We start from the raw sequence: 22,100 nt of genomic DNA, 5'->3' as shown, positions 1-22,100 counted from the left end.
GAATTAATCACAGGGTTATTATTATCAAGCAATTATCAAGTAATTTGCTTATTATCTTCTTAATTATCACCAGGAAATGGTGTTAAATGACCTTCACGGTTTTCTGAAGAATGTGATTAAGATGTGTTCTTTTGTTAGAACACAGCCTGAAACTCAAAAATAACTAATATGAGAAGCTGAAAAAATTGAATCTTTGGCATCTTTTCTCTAAAAGGGGAAAATTATTAACATCGGATTTCATTTGTGACAATAACACACCCACATGGTTTGATCCCTGTGCTGAAAAATCGGTTTCTAATGCCTTAACGTGTTTGAATGCCTAAAAATTGTGTTTTAATGTCTTAAAACTGGGTTTTAATGTCTTAACATTGTCTTTTAATGATTAACATTGTGTCTTAATGCCTTAATATTGTGTTTAATGCCTTAATATTTAACTAAACCTCTAAATGTTTGACATCTGTTCCCCCCCTAACAGATCCCGTCTCAGGTAGGATGTTTGATATATCATTTTTTAAATGTCTAAACAAACTGACATACATTCACTCCTTTATCATCGCATCCACAAATAGCCTTTACATCGTGTGAGGTGCCTGCAGCAGATGCATGAAGCTTTTATCCATATCACAAACACACAAATGCAGATAATAGGTTTTTGTAACGGCTGCATCATTGTATGGTGAGATAGTACTAGACACCAAGAGAATCATCTTTCTTTTATGAGCCTGTTCACACCTGGTATTAAAGTCCTTCCTCAAACCAGATTCAGAGGCACACACAAGCATTTTCATTGAACACATCTGTGAACATCTTTGAGCTCAAACTGGGTAATGACAAGAACTTTTGATCCTCACAAACTCATATGAAGTACTTTATTTGAATAGACAAACTTAGCTCTTGTGATTAGATCTCTTAGGAGAGATGTTGATACCAGGTTTGACCAGAGCCATAGTTTCATATTTTGGGTGAACTGCCCCTTTAAATGTGAAACTCTATCTATTCAGTGTAAGAAAACATGTTTTCCTCACATGCTCTACACTGGAGGATATTTTCACTCCACATATTGTGTCTCTCACAATGTCTCATGGGAAATGACTGGAAACTTCTCCAAAGGCGATTTCTACAGCGCCGTGTCACTACTGGAGGTTAGTTAGCCAATGAGGTGGCACTTTGGTGTCCTTTCAGGGGTGACCCCCGCTGACAGCTTTATTAATTATACTTTCTTGAGGGCCATGGCCTATTTGTTACTCCACCTCTACCTGCCCTTGTCTCCCCGGCGTCCGAGCAGCCTGAGCCCGGTGCTGCTTCGTCTGCAGAGAGCCGGGTGCAGCTGATAGCCGGGCTGAGGTGGAGGCATCATGTCGACAGCCTCCGCCGCGGCTCGTTCCACCCCTCTGAGTTTCATTTCTCCCCCAATTCATTTTTCATTTAAGAAGGTGACACAATATGCTCTCAGCCCAAGGGGCCAAAACGCACCATCGATTTCCCCTCGTGTTGTGAGGCTCTGATGCTTCACTCAGCCCCGACCCGGAGCCGGGCTCGTGGGTTAGACCGGAGCACATCAGGACTGATAAACACACTGTACGCCTGTAAACACGACGGCCGACTCCCTTTAGTTGTTTGTAGACTTTAAAGGAGAAGCCACGATGTAAACAGCCAGTGGAGATGTGATCCAACTGTTAAGAGCTATTTAATGAGAAAAGGCATTTTTCTTGCTGTGACCCTCCTCTGGTAAACACGGCTTTATCAGATTCTGTAAGGATCCCCGTGCTCGGTGAGAAGAATCCAGGAGCCGGGGGCAGAATCGCGGTAAAGTTCACGTTGCTGAGAGATATCTGAATGTTTTTTTAATGACACGGCTGCAATCAGGAAAGATCACGTTCTGGCACTTGGCCTTCATCAAGTTAGCGGAGACTGAAGAAAAGTCTAATGAGTGCTGCAGCACGTTCGGCAGGTTTCTGGAAAGCCACTGTGCATCGGAAAGTGGTGAAGCTCATTATTGTGAGCACAGGCAGCTCTTCAGATTCTAAAGCAGTGTCTGAACACTCGTGATATAAATGTGGTAAAATGAAAGTGCTAAAATTTGTATTGCCATATAATCCAATACAGGTTTTGTTTATTTCTTCAATTGTGAAATACCGAGTTTAAATATATATATTTTTTTGTGTGAGATTAGCTGAAAAGTATAATGTAACATGAAGCATGACTAGGAAGTTGAAAAGATATTTGCTAAAGGTTAAGGATATATTATCACTTTTCTTTGCTCTAGTGTCTGATATAGTTTCATGTTGATTTAAAAGTTTTGCAAAGTTAAAAAAGCCCCAAATCCGTGGGAAACGTGTCTCCAACACAAAATGCACTGATCCTGAATCTCCTGAATACTTCCGGCTCATGTTGACGTCACATGTCATCACATAACATTTTATATAATAAACACCTAGTCTGACACACATCCCTAACACAACTTGAGATTTCCTACGTGTGCTGGAAGCAATCAGAGCACACAGGGCTTTATCAGGAGGAGGAGCCTTAAAGAGACAGGAGCCAATACCAGGTATTTCAGACAGAGGCTGAACAGAGGAGCTGCAGCAATAGACAGTTTGAGGAAACTGAACATGTAAGCATTTTCAAGCATTAACAATAGCATATGAAATCAAAATTAGTTATTTTATCATCATATACAATGAATACAAATCAATTATAATGTATTAAACAATACAAAATAATATATAGATAGGTTTTATCAGAGAAAACAGGCTGTTACCAACACAATGACAAATGCAGTAAGTAGAGCTGAGTAGGAGTTAAAGCATCACAGGCAGGTTGGACCCAATCTCAGCCCCACAGAGGCTGATGCAGTGCAGCTACCTGAGGTAAACAGGCTTATGAGCCGGCCTGTGTGTGAACAGGCAGGTGAGCTGGCAGGAACAGACAACAGGACGCAGTGTGTAGGTTGCTGCCTCACAAGGAAACACGTGGAGTGAATGCACCAGGGGATAGAGAGATAACACACACACACAGACGAACGCACAGAGACGGTGGGTCAGTCAGTGTATTCACGTGTAGTACACCGAGTACACCGAGTACACGCTATACTCACTGGAGCAGCACGTGAGATCTGACATGTTTCCAGAGTCGTAAATCAAACACGGCTGTTCTACAATCAATGGAGATGGAAACGTACAATGTTATTGTCCTTCATACCGCCTGCACATTAGCCACCATTTAAAGTATGTAAGTTTTAAAGTATGTACTTATGTACTCAAATGAGCATTTGGAAGAATAGAATTATGAAAACTGAGGAGCAGGAAGAGACTGAACACACAAACTGTTTAGAGGTGAAGAGATGCAGGTCGAACACAAGGGGGAGGAAGGTAAAACAAACATCAAGTTATTTCAAAATAAAACAGGAAATAGAAAGTCACTATTCCTATTCTGAATAACTACATCATTATGAATTTAACCTTTTGTTTTATATGCCAAACTCGTTAATAATTACCAGTCTCTCCGAGGACACACTCAGCGCTCAGCAGCCGTCTGAGACTCTTAAATTAAAAAAGACTCCTGACGACTGTAAATTAATTTTTGATAAGAGAAAGTAAAAAGGATGAAGTAAGACTTTTTCACTTTTATGCCTCTGACCATATTAACCCAGAACACAAGAGGTTGAGTTTCATTTTAAAGAATACAGTTAATTCCCTTTTTGAGAGACAAGTATAATCCTCCTTTAAGACTTAAAAATTCTAAACCTTATTACAATGTCTTGTCAAGATCTCATGGCGACATGGTCTTAACAAGGTGCCAGACATTTGCTCTTTGCCAGATGGGATTTATCACAGCGCCACGCCGTCAGCGGGCTCATTAGCTTCTGGGGCTTCTTCTTCTGTCACAGCTTGAATTATTAATTTTTCTTTGCTCTCTTTTCTTGTCGGGCACCGTTTCTATATTTTCTTTTCTTTTTTTGTTTGCTGGCTTAATAATAAATAAGTATGGCATGAATAAGTCATGTTTTTGTTGGTGCTACATTCACATTGTTGATCGGTTTTGGTTTGATTACAGCTTTGTTTTGGTTTAAATCGGCTACGTGAGAATTTGTTTTGTGTGTGTGTGTGTGTGTGTGTGTGTGTGTGTGTCTTGCATGTAAACAAACTCACATTACATCCTTTTCAGGGAAAACATTTTAATGCATTTTCATGTTTTGTTTTTTAATGTTTCATCAGATCAAAACAGTTTTTCCTAACTGGGACTTTCCCTGTTGTGTCCCTCAGCTGTTTTTCTTTGGCACCACATGGCTTCCACTTGTCACTTGGACGTTTATCCACACTGTGCCTTGTTGAATTACTGTTGTGTTACTCATTCCCTGTGCTATGAAACATGTTTATCTTTTTTCCATCTGCACACCACGGGCTTGTTGCATCCCCACTCAGACAGTTCACTCCCATCTCCCAACGCCTCTCTCACACCGTCTCTGCTACTTCTGAGCTGCCGGCGACTTTCTCCAAGTCGTCAAAACTGTTTTTCTGTCTCCGTCTGGTAGGACTTTGGGGATGATGGCTCCTTGTACATCACCAAGGTGACAACAACCCACATGGGCAACTACACCTGTCATGCCGATGGCTATGAGAAACTCTCTCAGACCCATACTCTTCAAGTGCACGGTAAGAGGCAACACACTCTCCACACAACTCACTTTTTTACTAAAATAACTTCATCTCCTGTCTACTGTGTAAAACCAGCCACGGTGGTCGGTGCCGAAACATCAACTACACGTCTCTTTCTGCTCCTAAAGCCCTGTTGAGTAAACTATTGTTATGTTGTGGAATCCATCAGCGACTGCAGCTCATGGGAGGCTTCCTCAGCGTGAAGATAGACAACTTTGCTCTAGTTGTAAATTCATGTATTTACTGGAAATTGTTGGACTTGCGAGTCTCTTGTTATTACTTAAAATAATTTGTTCTTCGATTTGATGATCCAAAGCAATATGGTTACATCTCTGGTTGCACTGATGCTTTATCTACTTTCAGCTCTTTAAATTGTGATAATTATCTTGATGTCCTCCTTTACCTCCTTCATTGGGTTTTCAGTTTCGGTATCTTTTCTATTTCTTAGAGTAAAGGTGATGTCGCTGGTCATAGCTTACTCCTGTTATAATGTCATTCAGTCGACCCATAGACTTCATGGAGAACACTGTACCAACACAATGTTTCTACTCTGCATGCTACGGCTGAACGCAGGATATTTATTTTGCCAATTTGTGTGTGGTCAAAATAATATGAGGAATATTAGTAAGTTATCTTCAGATTATCTACTTTGGATCTTATCAGTCAAAGAAGAAGGTAAGGTCAACAAAAAAAATGATGATAGAGATAACCGGAAGTGTATCTGGATCAGTTTCATTTCCCATTCCACATGTAATAATGTCATATGATAAGAGATCTCGTAAAGAAACAAAGTAGCCAGAAAATGCAGGGTAAATATCTATATTCTAGGTATCTCTTCATCGTATAGACTATAAACACATCAATATTCTCATATAATCTGTGAATACACAGAATCTGTAGTGGAGGGAGAAGAGTTTGGAGCTAGAAGCCTTTACCGATCCCGTTTGATCAGACGTGTTGAGAGCAAAAGACACATTAACTGAAACATATCAGCTTCTCAATCTATCTGAATTCACATGCAGAAACGTGTTAATGGTGATAACTTCAAATGTCGTCTGGATCTAGAACGTCTGCACCATTGTTTGTGTTTTGTTTGGAGAAACGTGTGTGATAAAAGAAAGTTGTCTCCTGAACGAGAGTGGAGATATTTGTCTTAGACCATTGCGACCACACCAGCATCAATATGAAAAACGCCTTATAGAGTTTCTCGGTCCTCCTCTTGCTAATTGGTGGGGAGCAGCTTCCAGGCTTTAATGGGGAACCGATGAGGTGGATGTGAATCAGGGGCAGTGTGGAGAGGGCAGAGGTGAAGTGGGAATGAGTCTGTTTTCTCCCGATCTGGCTCTAATGAACTGAATATAAATAAACCACAGTGTGTCAATGCAGATTGTTCAGCATCTGCATTTCCATTGACAGACAGTCGGTTCATTATCATTCATCAGAAAAAATTGGGGGTTAATTGCAGTGATATACATGTCTTATTATACCCAGGATTTTGTTTAATGGAAACAGAGTGAATCCCATGAGACCAGTGACTTTTGGTCGTAATTGATACTGAAACTTCCAGATGACCTTTTTACTGCAGACTATGAATTTCACATTCTTAGTCTGGGTGAAGCCTCGGAGGACCGGCTGTCACTCGGCGATGACTACTCAGATTTTTCCACGACTCAATTAAAAAAGACTTTAGTAACTTTTTTGAGAAAGTGGATTAAGAACCACTCTCTGGCACCTCAAGAGACTGATGATGCATCCTTCAGAGTTTTATTCAGAAGAGCTGATGGTAGTTTAGACCGGGACAGAGTTTCAGAGGAACCTTTGATTTCTCTGTGAAGCAGGCAGAGGATTCTAAATGACTACGTGGATCATTAGAGGTTCTGGACTTTGGTCTCTACCATTGACTTTGTATAGAAATAGACTCTGGGTCAGGAAAGTGAAGCTAATGCAGAAGTGCCTGAAACTTGGCTTCTCTCGAAAAAACCTGCCTCCACTGATTGCAAGAAAAAATGGCCAATTAAAATAACTCACTTTCACTTGATTTATAACGTCTGAGTTTATGGTCTCGAATGCTAGTTTCAAGTCTTCTTTAAATTATTATGGTCTGATTCAGAGTCAAACAGCCTCATTAGTAGAAAATATTGTTGTTAGAGTCAAATTAATTAAAGGTTTGTGGAATCGTCATAAACACATAATTACTGTGTAAATATAGTTTCCTACCCTGGAAAGCTGCACAGTACTTATGCAGTATAAGCAGTATCAGTAAAAGCACCTTGGCTGCCATCGTGTCAACAGCTCCTGGTAGACTCTCTCCCAGGTGAGGAAGGCCTCCCTGAGAGTGAGTCAGAGACTCGTTCCCATGGGGCCTTGCTGGGAAGAAATGCAACACTGCCTCCATTTATGCCCATCCCCTGCAAGGTGAGCTGTGGATGGCAGGCGAAGGAGAAGAGGCCTTTATGTGCTGATCCCTCGATACAAAACAGGCCCTCGGGAGCTGGAATGCCATTTCCAGTGAGAAGGTGTCAGAACTCGATGTGGCAGATGTAGTCGGGTTCACCTTGACGCTCTGGAACCAGAATCCTTGATCGGGGTTGGACTGGTCTCCTTTTTCTCCCAGAGTTGCTGGGTGAATGTTTGGATTCTGACAAGTCCCCAGCAGTTTTCCCAGGGGAGAGCTGTTGCTGTATCGAGGCACCGTTAAGCAGACACAGGAGACAGACTTGCAGTGTTTGGTTCGGGTCCTCGGGTGGCGGCCACCTGGGGATGTGATATTTTTTGTTGTAGGGACCTGGGTAACGCCTTGTTTCCACATTGCTCTGTGTAAATATGCAAGTCAACAGTAAGTGTACTGCACCACATTACCAGCATTCATAGGCGTCTCCCCCGCCCAATATTACTTGGATCACAGTGCTCTAATCTGGTATTTGAAGGATCCTGGATGTTGATTTAATCTCCACCCGTCGGCTCAGCCTGCTTCGAGTGCTTGTAGATATTTGTGTTCTAGCGCCTTAAGTAGAGGTATTTATTCTCAATGCAGGATGCATTAGGGAGGGCAGGCTGATGACAAGTTAACAAGTTAACCGTTTACAGATCTGAGCTGCCCTTGCAAAAAGGATTATAATCTCAGCAAGTCGCAGTTGCCACAAACCTTTAGTCTTCATGTGGAGCTTTTGGACACATATATATCTAAACCTCGGCTCATCTAGACAAAACCTTTGTTGTCTTCTCTGAGTCCTCTCACAGAGATGCTACATACCTTCCTCCAGCTCTTATCTGTCTAACTTCCTACCTGAACCTTGGGGCCTGTGAATACTGCAATAAAGAGAAGGGTACTTGGTATTATATCACAAATATGTGGTGAATTTCCTCTATGTGCTGTCATCCTCTGCTAGAGAGGCCACAAAATGAGACAAAACATAATAAAGTGAAAAAGAAGAAAAACCAAATCCACAAACTAGACCCCAAAAAAAATCAATAAAAGTGCAATGATATTTGCTTATGAAAACAAAATATTACTGCTGCTGGGTTTAATAAAATAAGACCTCCCTTAACCAATCTAATTCACTACAAAAGAAAGAAACAAAGCTTCTTTTGAGGTATAAAACAGAGGAGCACTTTTCCCTGGACGTCCATTATGCCTCTTAATTTGTGTCCCAGATCAGTTTTTTTAATGTTCCCTGTAGTTTTAGTGTTTCTTTTATCGTTGGAAACTTCTCCCTCCAGCTGCTATGTGATGAAGTTGTAATGCAACGGATTTGTGCTCCGGACGACTCTGACGTCGGAGCAGGATTTCTCCCAAATCTCCACAGGAGGCATGACGCTCGGTTGAGAGTGTAATCACAACTGAGAGAGGAAGCTTTCCGTCATGGTGTGTGTCTGTCGGCGGATGAGTGATTGTGTGTGTGTCTGTGTGTGTGTGAGCAGGAGCACGCATGTTATTTGTGAGATGTTCACAGGTCCTCGGTCTGTTTTCACAATCCACTGCCGTGTTGTTCAATTTGACTGAAGAGTTGCAACGAGTCTGCCAGGCTTAGTTGGGAATCTCCCGCTAGTGTGTCGTCCCCCTGCCTGTGTGTGTTTGTGTGTCGCATGTGTGTGTCGGTGAGTTTGAACGCCTGCTCATCTTCCCGAGCGCCGTGGCCATCGGGAGCCTTGCTGAGTGATTGACGACTGGCTGGGGAGCTGTATGATAGAGCTGTCATCCCTGCTGTGTCACATTCTCCTGGCAGTGGCTCTCCTGACACTCTCAGAAACACATCAGAATGGAACTTCTTTCACATCTCGTCTGAATCGTGCTTTGAGTGGAAAGAACCCCGTCGACCGGCTCTAGCCTTTCATTCTCAGCGACCGTCCAAGGCAAAGGAAAGAGTAATGATTTGCATGCAGGGATTGGGTTTCCACGTGCACACGGGCGGAGTGTGTTTTTTAGGAAAAGCAGAATACTCACATTTACAATTCAGGTGGAGAATAAACAAAAGAGTTTTCCGGTTCTCTGTGGCTAATGAGGTGTTCAGGGACCTGGAGAAAGATGCAGATTCATAGTGCTTGATGACTTAAAAGCTTTTTTCAATGCTCTCTATAATTGAATTGATGCCTTCCTGTTGTAAAAGTCAGCTCCTGTTTTTAAAAGAGTGCCATGTTATGGAACATCTACTCCAACAGCTGCTAAATAAGAGGGTTTATATAATCAGGGAAGGCATTTTTTATTGGAATAGAGTTTCATATATGCGATGGAATCTGGGCAGCACAGAGGGAAGGTTCCCGGTTCGAATCCTGGTTCAGTCAGGGTCTTTCAGGGCTGGGATGTTAAGCATATATTTTTTTTTGATGTGGGTGTTTCCTATTTAACTCGGTGAGGATTTGTCCCTGTGTAAATCGTTCAGCTCTGTCTTGGTGGATCCAGATGTCCTTTGCGGGACCTCGGGGGAAATTCATCGTGGGCTCAGTTACGTGTCAGTACAACCTTGATATGGGCCGGATACAGAATGTCGTTATCAAAAACTCCTCTTCCTGTGAACTATTAGAACACTGTGAATGACGTTCTTGCTCCCTGGGGGATAGAGAAGAATCCAGTCAATCAGGAGACGCAAACTCCTCCGGGCTGCGTCAAAGTGTCCTTGAGCAAGACGCTGAACTTCTATCTGCTCCTCACGCTGCGTCATCAGTATGTTAATGTTTGAATTTGTGTGAATGGGTGAAACTGTACAAATACATAGTAAAAACTATCAGTATCATATCAGGAGGTTTGTGTTCTTCACAGTTTCTTTCAGTGTTTTCCTGCTGAGGTCTAATTTGTTAATTCTCCGTCATCACCCTGTTGATTTATTGAATCTGAAGGATTTGGTTTTAAGCTGACAGATAAACACTCCCACCTGCTCTGCATTCGCTCATGAAGACGTCTCATTACCGGAGACAAAGATGTTCTGACTCGTGTTTCACTGCGACTCTCACTCTGTCGAGGAAACAAATTAAAATCTAATTGATATGAAAACAATTGGACACAGGTCATCAAGAGCTGAACGGATGCAGCCGGGCTCTCAGGCAACTGATTCTCCCGATGATGATGATGATGATGATGATGAAGCTTCTTCTTATTACGTAGTAGTTAATTTAATTTATTCCATTCTACAATATTCTCTATTTCATTCTTTTGATTCCTTCCACCAGGCAGTTTTATGTGGACATTTCTAACATGCAACAGATGTGAAACTGGCAGAATACAAAATGTAAAAGGGCCGAACACTTTCTTTAGCCTGCAATGATAGTGATGTATTAGCCTCATGCTGAACTCGGGGAATACCTGCGTCAAAAGCTTCACTTGGAGGAAACGAGGCCGGGTCATGAGTGTCTTTTGGCAGGAGGTGCCCCTCACATCACAGATGTTTGGCTGCATTAGGTCCATCATGAAACCTACAGAGGACTTCAGCTTCTGCTCTGCCTCTAAACACCCATTTTCAGCTCTGATTAGACCTGCACTTACCTCCTCTGTAAGTACACCCCTACTCGCTGCACCTACACTTTTACTGTAACCCATCTGGCAGCCGATGTGGTGTTACAAGCCGTGATTGGATCATAGGCAGAGTACTTCAGCACAAAGTGACAACCAGCTCCATTTTCTCAAATCACAAAAAGCATTTTACCCAAAAAGGTGCATGAGATGAGATGTGGGCTCGATGGCGTGCCGTCCATTTTCTATCAGTCTGAACAGCCGCACAAGATATTTCTACATTGGCCCCGAACAAAACACTCCAGTGATCACAGGAAGATCTTTGCTCTGACTCTCTGCACCTGTTTCAATATGGACACAACCATTTTTTTGACTAAAACAAAACCACAAAACTTACGAATATATATATATATATATATAAAAGGGTGTACGAGTGGTGCATGACCCAAAGAAGAGAACAATACATTTATTTCACTTCCTTTTACATGCTGAGATTAGGCGTTAGTCTCTGGTGGGGGGTGGTGTCACTTCTACTTTTACATAAACTAACATTAATTTCTAATTCAATTTACATTCAAATCTGTTTCTATGATACAAACATTATCCCGAGGCGCTGAACCATCTGTGGAGGAACCCAGCGGCTCCCACACTGAGCCGCCCTGATGACCGTGGAGAGATTTAACTCATTAACTGGAGGAACCCTCGAGCAGGGGGGGGGGGGGGAGACCATGAACAGTTGTGTGACTTGTGTACTTAAGCCCTGTGAGGCTGGAGTGTGAATAAGAGTGATATTAATAGATGTAGTAATGTTATTTAATTGTGTTATGTAATGTAATTCGTTTGTAATTAGTAGTAGCGGGGGGGTTGATGTATTAAACCGTCGATGACGCTCTCCCTCCTGGAAGCTGCGGGTGGACCCAGGTCAGTTTCATTGGTTTTCTGTTGATGTTGCTGACCATGTGTTTCTTCCTTTCTGATCCTAATTGACCATCTTCTGATGACACAACGCACCGTGTCACAAAGCAAACGACAACTCAAACTGCAATCACGGACTTCAGGGAATTTAAAGCTCCCTCGAGTCATCACATCGTAATCCGACAGAAAATCTGTGGGATGTGATCTGCAGAGATAATGATGCAATCCTGTCGACACGGAGCAGAGTCTCAAAGGAAAGTTTTCCGACTTGTTGTGGAGTCACAAAGAACTGAGACTGGATTGAGCTGTTCCTAATAAAGTGCTCATGCTGCATTGTACACAAGCTGCTTAAGCTTTTGAAGAGTCCCCCCCCCCCCCCCCCCCCCCCTCCTCCCCTCTCACTGACCGCTGTGGCAGTTACACAATTATTTTTTTTCTGGGAATAAAAAAAGGCTTGTGGATACAGCCTAAGTTTTAATTACAACACACTAATTAACGCAACTTTGTGAGACGCAACCTGAGAGGTTTTATTAATGAGGCGCTCGAGGGAACCTGGTCGATCGGCGCTCGCAGGACACGGCCGCTGATTAATAGGTTGTTGTGATTTCGTGCCAGGAAAACAAAAAAAAAGTTACGTTCCATGTCTGCCATGACCTCAAAATCTTCCTTTAACACACAACACACAGAAATACACAAACACACACACCTAGACATCCTGCCATTCAGCGTCAGAAACAACACACACGAGACAAATCGACAGTTTCCACATGTTCCAGATCCTGAGTTTGATTCCACCTGGTTGTCTGCACAGTGGGAAGTTTCATGATTTCATAATATGTCAAAATGAAAGATTTAATTGCCCGGAATCTACAAAACAAGGATGGAGATGGGGGCGTGTCTTATTTCTTCTGATAGACGATCACCAGTTTTCATTTTAATATCCTCGTTTGGATCATATTTGAGCAGCAAAGTTTATATTTAATATAAAGAAACCAGGAGACATTATTCTAATTGTCCGAGTTTCTGATTATCTGTGTCAGAGCAGGTTTTGATTCTGACTCTTCCACATCCAGACAATATGTAATTTCTGTCCTGGCCCGGCTGCACGGACGCTGCTGCATCCACCACTCTGCTGAATTTAGCTTCTTCATTTAATCCTCAGTAATGGAAGGCAGAAGCAACAATAATTCTCTGTGTGACTGCAACTAAAATGTTTTCTCTTTTGATTAAGCTGCATATTATTTTCTCGATTTATTGCTTTTCTTATACAATATGAGGTTTTCAATTCCCCGGAGTCAGACGTGAAGTTTCTATATTGCTTTTCCTCCCTTATTCTTATTCACTTAACATTCCCATACAAAGGCTGCAAACTCGGATCAGCAAAAGTTAGAATTTGTACATTAATTATGTGATCAAGTAACAGAACTTGTAATCTAAGGCTTGAACATATTTCATCCTGTTTCCTTCAAAAGAGAAAGTTGCATGAACTGGGATCAGGTATTTGTAGGTATTATCCATACAGTAGTTTTTGCAAAATCCTTCAAACTAACAGACAAACAAACACAGACATAACCTCTGTGGAGAGTAATAGATTATTTTATTCTGGTAAATACCATCAGCATATGTTAGATAAATATTTGGATGTTATGTGAACACCTCGATTCTCTTAAGTGAGAATTAAATAAGAACAGGTTTCTTTAGATGTGTGAAAATCACAGCTTTTCTTTTCATGTGCATTTGGTGAAGTGGTTTTCTCAGTCGAGCATTAAATAATCTTCTAATAACAAATTGTTTCACATTTGAAAAACAGATAAAAGGCAGAGAAGTAAATCTGGAGTGAGAACATGAGCTGGACACACACACACACACACACACACACACACACACACAAAGACACACACACTCAGGAGTGAGGCCGGAGCTTTTGTATGCTTCTGTGGGCATGTGAGAGGAAATTAAGTGTGAGTAATAATCCTCACTCAGAAGATCGTACAAAATAAGTGTCTCCGTGTGCTGCGCTCAGTCAACCCTGTTACAGCCGAGGGGCATCGGAGGAGCTGGAGTGTCTCTGTGACTGTGATTGGTAAAGTAACCTGGGCGCCGTCAGAGCCCCTGTGGGCCGCTGTGGGCATCGCGCCGGCAGGCAGGTGGACGTGAGCGCCAAAGCCCAGGAGTGCCATGGCTGGCAGATGGCCGTGGCAGCAATCTCCAGTCCATTCACTCACCTGGCTGAGTGAAGACTTTCCTCCAAACCCAGCGCCCACAGGAAATGGTCTCTACAGCACGTCTGCCTTCTCGTGGTCTGCCAAGCTTCCATCCTCCGCTCCTCGCGTCTCCGAAGTTTCTTTCAGGAAAGAGGACATTGATTTGGGCCACGCAGGCTATGAGAGATTGCTCAGATCAAGATGGCGTGATGGAGAGACTTGATGTCATCCTTGTATGTGACAGCTGCTATTTCACGGTCACGTAAACAGCTCATTGTCACCGTCCAAGTTTCAGTCCTCATTCCAGCGTGAGCGTCTCCTCAGAGACACGACTGTCCCTCTGAAAGGTTTTATCACTGTTGTGTTATTTCGGAGAACGCTCCTTCCTTTTTTAAAGGATTATTCAAATTCAGTCTTTTGATATTTTCCACATTTTGCGGAGCAAGACTCTAACAAGTTCACCCCCCGGGGTGTGGAGCAAAACTTGTGGCATATTCTCAGCCAATGCATAAATACATATTATTAATGTATTTGTCTGCTTCATTGATTTATGTGGATTCGACGTTCTAGGAAGTACAGTAGGAGGGTTTTCCTGTTTGTTTTTGCTGCAGGGGAGAGTAAACAAGAGCAAGACTTTTTTTTATTTTTTAATAGAAGTGACATTTAGTCTGGGATGTTTCCTTTTTCACTCACATTTTGTTTTGTCTGCTTCTATCCTCTCATCTCCTCCCCGACAGAGGGGTTACGTGAAATCAATGACTACCAGGCTAAATCGATAACATCCGAACAGAGGTTCTCTCCCTTATTTATCTGATTTGTTTGGCTCCGCAGCAGCGTGTTAACCTTATCTGAGGCTATTCAGTAATCCTGAGAATACACTTGATACCGTTGATAGTGTTTAGTAATGCGACGCCGTGAGTTCAGGACTCGGCATCTTCTCGAAAACTTCTCATTTAATATACGGTCGCCTCTCTACCTCAGGTGACACTCGTGCAAACAACAGTGGATCATGATCGTGGGGGCAGCTGATTGTGGATTGTGATTACAACTAGATTGCTTATACACACAATACGCCTACTCACATTTACTACCATTATTGGCAATACTGCTCTAATTATTACAATTGCAATTACTGCTCCATTCATCTCTGTGGGAGTTTTTCTTTCGTATAAATATTTTAAGCACTGATAGACTGCTCCCTGTCTTTTTCATGAGAGAGGGATCCTGCACATGTTGGTCTCTGAGGTTTCTACGTTTAGTTTCTCTTTTCAAATGTTTTTATTGTGGTTGTGTTTTCTCACACGTGAGGATTAAGAACAAGAGGAAGTCGCACCTTGTTCAGCCCGATGAGCCAGACTGTGATTTGTGACCATGGGCTGTAGCATTTAAATGTCATTGATTGATTGATTGAAGATTGTGCAGCATTCATCACCTCCTCCCTCCTCACATGTCTTCCTCTCCTCTTCTCCACTCTGTTTTCAGTTCCTCCCGTCATCCGAGTTTACCCAGAGAGCCAAGCCCGCGAGCCGGGCGTCACCGCCAGCCTGCGCTGCCACGCCGAGGGTGTACCTAACCCCCAGCTGGCCTGGCTGAAGAACGGCATGGACATCACGAGCAAACTGTCCAAACAGCTCACCCTGCAAGGTACGGGAGTCCAGGGTTTACAGCTCGCTGCCTGGACACTTGTAGAGTTTTATTACCTCTACTATTGCTTCCATTATTATTTTACTACTGCTTTTACCAACACTTTTACTGCCACAAATCCTCCTGCAACTGCTCCAACTATACCACAAACATAAATGCCACTATCGTTGCTGCTATATTACTGTCAATTCTGACTAATACTGTTTGCAAAGATTCATTTTACACAAATAACATTGGGCTGAGGAATTCAAAGTAATGGAGAATAAGGATCACACGCACTTCTATAATGGTAAATGTGTTTTCTCTGTCATATCGACTCACGTCTGATGCCCCTCGCAGCTGATTGGCTGCCTCCGGGAAAAGAAGTTATTGATCGTTGTTGCTATTTTCAGTTTAAAGACTTGAAATGTGAATGTATTCAGGTCATCGACAGATTCATAATATCTGTATTTTGATAGATTCGGTGTGTTGTGAAGCTGCAGGATCAAACAGGCAGAGTCAGAGTTTCTCTGTTTGAAGGTTTCTCAGTGAACAGGGAAGACAAATTATTATTTTTTGGGAGGTTGTGCACAAAAACACTAAATGACAGGCGCAGCATGAGGCCTGTGCTGCGTTCTCCCTCTGAACTCCCACTTTATTGACTTCTCCCTGGTACCAACCTCTCACCCCGGTTTCCCGACATGTGAGAGAACACTTATGTAACAGAGTAACTGTAGCATGAAGTCACCTTTTATCTCGTCTCTCTCCCCGTCTTGCTCCTCAAAGCTAATGGAAGTGAGGTGCACATCAGCAACGTCCACTTCGAGGACACCGGCGCCTACACCTGCATCGCCAAGAACCAAGCCGGCGTGGACGAGGACATCTCTTCGCTCTTTGTGGAGGACTCTGCCCGCAAAACCCGTATGTACACGCTAATGGATCTGTTAATAATTAATCCTGTGAGTTCTTAATAGTTGATATCCTGTGGTGCAACGATGGAGCCTCTGCGAGGGCAGAAGTAGCGATACTGTCTTTAGTCTGTATCGTCGGGTTGATGCTTTAGCCTAGTCTTGATATACAAGCTGAATATGTCAGACTCCACATCAGGGAGGTTCCTAAGCTGCCACTGCTCAAAAGGTCTTTGTGAAATCAGCGGCTGTGCCACAAAAAAAAACGTCTTATTCTAATTTGGGAGCATTTTCCAGCACAAACAATCTCCCCCTGTTTCTTGTTGTTTATTAGAATCTCTCTCCGTAATTAACTTTGACCTTCTCCGAAATGTCAGAATCTGTCTTTGGGATTTGAGGCCAGTTGTTAGTGTGTTTGTTTTTTCCCGCCTCTGGGTAATTAGGGGCTCCGCACACAGCACACACAGCCACTCACTCTGCAGTCGGGTCACACAACCCACGTGTGCTCGGTCCCACACCTCACACCGGACCCAGACTTCCTCCACCCGGCCAGTCGCGCATTAGAGGATCACGCTCGGCCAGGTCAGATGTCACTTGTGTGCTTTGAAGCCTTTGATGCCGTACCGTGGGCCAAAATGCTGCGAGGAGCTGGGTATTGCAGCCCCCCCCCCCCCCCCCCCCCCAAAGTGAGCAACCCCACATGACAGCAGTTCAAAGGGATATCAGCAGACAGCCAGACGTGGCTGCACTACAACATTACCAAATGGAGAGAGAGAGAAGAAACCGACTTTACCACGCTGTCGTAGCCTGGAAATCTTACTCACTGTGTCCATGACTAGTCTTCACACGAGAATATCACCGTTATTAAGACTAGTTGAGTGAGTAAGAGGCCGACTACTCATTTTTTCCGTGGATTAACATTCCCTGTGAGCCGGAGGCTAATGTGAGGTCACACCGCCTGCAGCCATGAAATACTAGAGAACTTCGAGACAGCGCCGGAAAATATACATTCTGACGAGACATTGACTTCAGCAGGGAGGATTATAATGTCAAATTCATGCAGCGTTTACAAATGCTGTGGATTTTGTCCAAAGAACGTACATGATAGTACTGAGTACTGCATGACGCAATCTTGTGATTATGTCACAAAATACTCAAACTTTACATATTTTACTGAACACTTAAAGAAAAACCGACAGAATATCTTTCTCCAACCAACAGATATTAGATTTACAAAGTAATATATCATACAGCAGAATAGCACTGAGTGGGGTGTATTCATCAGCCAATGCATACAAAAGTATCATATAAAAGAGATTAAATTGAAATGCATGTGTGAGAGAGTCACATTGGTTACCTATTTAAATATTATTTAGCCCCATAAATAGCTTATTAAAACAAAATAAAAGTGTTATAAGCAGATAAATGTAATAAATGTAACGTCTCTAACTCTAGCTCCTCCTGTGGCCCCTCGTGTGCAGGCTGCTGTACAAAATGATAATGAACATGAATATAATACGGCACAGTCGTAATTATACCAAATGTGTTTTCACAGGAGGATTAATAATCGCAGGCAAATACTGTATATGAATTATCTGTTGAATGGTTAAACACTCATTCAGTACTACGGGGGATAATTAAAATAATGTAAATGCTTTAGTTTCCTTTATGTTTGATCACCAGCTAAAAAGCATTTTTCAGCCTCATCATGTTCCCGTTTGATTCCGTCTCATAGCAGCTGTTCCTGTTTGTCACTGCAGCTCTTTGTGAAGAGTCTATGATGGCATGACTTTCCAGATTGTTTCCCTCGACATATTCAATCAATTTCAGTTTTTTGGGGGGTTTGATGCACCTGCAGGTTTGATCAGAGGAGATTCTGTTTCTTTCGAGATGTGTGAGTCGCCTCATGTCGCTTTGAAATCCTACTTATCAAAGTGTGAGTTCTCTGCCGCCTTTCATGCCTGAAAAATGCTGCTAATTGGCTTTGAATCCAAAATAATTCAACTCTGCAGCAGCAAGTTGTTTCACTTTGTCTACCTTCTGTAATTATGTTAAATATAGAGCGTGAGGTTTAGAGAGGAACTAAAAATGACCTTGGTATCAGACGCGTTTGACATGTTCACCGCGCTCTGCTGTCATCAGACATCAGGACGTACAAAGCAGTAATGAGGTCTGGAACAAAAGACAAGTGTTGTTAGTTTAATCCACACAAGATGTCAAGTCAAATCTATTTCTGCAGTTCTAGAGTTTTATGAAGTGCTTTTAATACAGGTCGAGCAGAGAGTAGTGAGTGTGAGGGAACAAAGAGAGAGAGAGCAGTGTGACAAAGGAGACTAAACTATAGGAGACGTGCTTCTTCATTATTTCAGCCTGTTTCCTTCATTGTGTTACACAGGTTGGTTGTGTAAGTTGTATGAAAACTCTGAAAAGTCAAGAAGCAGAAAGTCTGCAGGAAGGGGAAGATTTTCAAAAAATCAAGTTCAAATAAATTTGTATTTGAATAACAATTAAAACTACCCACTGGTTCACTTTTTTTAAATTCAAACAGGCCACTGAATGTTGAATATTAACATTTCCTCACGTTACGATTGAATGCTTGAATTTCAAATTAAAAGTAATTAAACAGGAGCTTTTCTCCCCAATAGAAAAAATTAAATAACTTGTCAGGCCCTGATGTTTATCATTTTCATAATGCAGCCTAGAGCTCGTCTGGAACTGTTGAAGAAGACTGGACATTATTAGGAGAGGCCTTAAAGAGACAGAGGCTGAACAGAGGAGCTGCAGCAGCGGACAGTCTTTGAAAAGTGATGTGTTTTATGAACATTAGAGCAGGTAAACATTTTCAGCTTTTTTAGAAACTTGCAAATGTCCCGTTTGAAGGTTAAACCATTTTGAATATTTGAAATATCCATACACTCATTAATCAGCGATTGGGGGGGGGACATATTTGATCAAATGACCTTTAGATGTGTGAACAGCTTTGTTATCCTCACGCAGGAGAACGCACCATTCACATCGGAATGAAAATGAGAGAAATTCATAAACTTAAAGTCCAGCCTCGCTTTTGATTGTGCAACTGCTTAAAAGTGAGAAGGTGAAACAAACAACCAAACACCAAACTCATTAATTCGGTGAGCCGGCTAAAGGTTGGAGTTTTGACCCTGTCTCCTTATTTGCATTGTCTTGGCATTTGATTAGCCGCCGCAGATGGACAGATATCCTGATTGGCCGCTGCACTAAGGGGGCAGCTGGATGATATTTTCTAGGCAAGCTGCCAGCTGTTGTCAATACGTCAGCGTTTAAGCGCAGAACAGAACGACTGTGTGTGTATTCTGGTGGTTGTGCGCTAACGAAGCAAACTTAATCAGGCACGGCGAGTGTTAGTGTGCACTGCAGCTGGTTTTTGTTTGTTTTTTCACCTGAGCTTTTCTTTTCCTGTTTGTGGTTATTAATATGTTTAACAAGCAGATGTTACGGAAAAAACAAAGCACCGGTGTATTTGCTTTTGGTTTAATGCCAAATGCAAACAGATGATCTTGCGCTGAATATTTAGAGCATGTCAGGGTTTTTATTTAAGTTGTTGTGTGTTTTGCTGGAACAACACAGTTTGTGCAGACGGCTCCAGGCTCTCAGGCTCCGTGGAGACACAGTCGGCCAATGTCTCCATGCAAAACATTCACGTGTGCTATGAATCTCACACGAGAAATTATCTGTGCATGTTTCCTCCAAACTGTTTCCTCTTGATATAAAAAAACGTGTATGTAAATTGGCATATCCATTAATTAAAGGGAATTTCATTTCACACATTGAGAAGTGACATTTTCCAAGTTTAGGTTTTCTCACAGAGCTTTTCTCAGGTATGTTTTTCTAATCAATGCCTTATTATCTTGCAACAAGCAAACAGAATAACAAGCTGTACATAACAGAGCTTGTTCCCCCACAACAAGAAAAATTCTGCTCAGGCCCAACGGTCCCCTGGAATTTAATAGAGCTGCATCAAATGGCACAAAGTAAACTCATTGACATCAGTCCCCTAAATATGACAGATCCCTGAAAAATCACAGATCCAGACATCCTGGATCCGCTCCTTAGTCTGGATATTCTCCAAAATGTAATCAGCTATTTTTTGGCCTTATCCTCATACTTCCACCAACATTTTTTAGAAACCCGTTCAGTAGTTTTTGCATAATCCAGCTAATAAACAAAAAAGCGGATAGGGTTCAAACCATGACCTGCTTGGCAGTGGTAATATGAAATATTGAAAAGGGAGAATAGAATACGGTAGAAGTGAAAAAAATGTTATTTTCATATTTAAGAAATATAATTACAGATAAGAACATGTTCCTTTAATGTTCCCAACTCTTGGTCAAGGTAACCTGAACAAACTGAGGCTGATTGTGATGCAGGTCGCCCGAATAATTTCTCCTTCTCTGTATTCAAAGCACTCTCTGATACATTTAGATTCCACAGCAATGTTAAAGTTTCATTTATGCTTCTGAATTATTTTTCTTCTTAAGTATATGGACGAATTCATCTTGTTCTACAAAGTCCTGCTGTTCACATTTCCCCTTTCAGCTCATTCCATCCCTCAACTCTCTTCCTCTGCTGCCGTCAGCCACCCTCCTGGAAATGGAGTTCAGCCTCAATGTGGTGGAGATAACCTGCATTTAATCTGTGAAAGGCAGACGTTACCTACATTAACGTGCAAAGAAGTACATGCTTAATGCAGCCGGTGAACTCCCCTCGTCATAACCCAGTTCTCTGAGGGAGAAGGCAGCGTTATGAGCCTGTAACAAACCTGAGGAAGCAACCGGCCGAGCTTCACCTCACATCGATATCAACCTTTTGTCTCATCTGCAGCGAGCGATCCATTCTCGTTTCACCGTCTCGCTTCTTCCCCGAGTCGCGAGGAGCGCCGGCCCCTCGCTGACCTCAACCACTCGTCTTCATCAACACTCAGCCGGCTCTTACGAGTACATCAAACCTGGCAGTGTCTTTCATCTAAGAGCTTCTCACCAGCGTGGCCCATCGTGCTGCATTGGCCTCTGCTCACTGTACCTGTCAGACCCTGTTACGTCACATGGCAGCACAAGTCACTGTGCAAATGAGAAATATTATAAACCACAAGTGACTTATGGTTGCATAGTCTTAGGGGAAAAAAAATACATTTGTAGAAAACAGCTTTTTCCTCTCAATATGACAAATTTGTAAGTGCATCGATATCTGATGTCTTAAAATCACCAGCAGCAAGTTGAAGACAGTTTTATTCGAAACAGGGTTGTTTTGTCACATCAGTAAATATCGGATCCAACAATTACCGAGCAAGAATATAACACAGCTTGATAAAATACATTTTATTTTCACCGTCGTGTTGAGACGAGCAGCTGAAGAAGTATTGTTCAATGTACGTGGGTGGTTGTCCATGTACCTTGCTTACTAAGATGTATTTCCACCAGGTATATACTGTAGATATTCAAGGTTTGTTCAATTCCAGCACAGGGAGTTGTTATACAGAAAAAGTTTTGTATTCAGTCTTCATCCTGTCATATTGCCTCCAAGGTAATTACCTCCCATTTTGGCCAATTGTTGAAAAATCATTTCAGTCGATTACCAAAAGAAAAACCTCATGGAGAAGAGGAAACACTTCAAACTAGACTGGCACTCTGCTGAGCTCCACCAAGGCCCAACAGCCCACTTAGAAACACTTAAATTCAATTAAAGCGCACCACACAGAGAGATCAGGTCCTTAAATATGCCTGATTTATTTTCATCCAGAAAGAATGATTCCGTGAGAAAGCAGTGAAAAAGAAGGGCAAGGGTTTAAACAGAACCTGATTGGTGGAGATAA

General features: G+C 42.3%; 1 protein-coding gene across 1 annotated transcript in view; it reads left to right on the top strand.

Annotated features, from left to right (window-relative positions):
* fstl5 (follistatin-like 5) overlaps window positions 1-22,100 on the top strand; it is a 127,345-nt gene that overhangs the window by 78,139 nt on the left and 27,106 nt on the right. Inside the window, exons 6-9 of the mRNA XM_053428381.1 lie at window positions 476-487; window positions 4,535-4,655; window positions 15,204-15,365; window positions 16,131-16,265. Coding sequence (XP_053284356.1) covers window positions 476-487; window positions 4,535-4,655; window positions 15,204-15,365; window positions 16,131-16,265 — 430 coding nt within the window. The remainder of the gene's footprint in view (window positions 1-475; window positions 488-4,534; window positions 4,656-15,203; window positions 15,366-16,130; window positions 16,266-22,100) is intronic.

The sequence above is a fragment of the Pleuronectes platessa genome, chromosome 8 (genome assembly GCF_947347685.1).
Source record: "Pleuronectes platessa chromosome 8, fPlePla1.1, whole genome shotgun sequence".
NCBI classification, from domain to species: domain Eukaryota; kingdom Metazoa; phylum Chordata; class Actinopteri; order Pleuronectiformes; family Pleuronectidae; genus Pleuronectes; species Pleuronectes platessa.
This window is presented reverse-complemented; position numbering and strand designations above follow the sequence as displayed.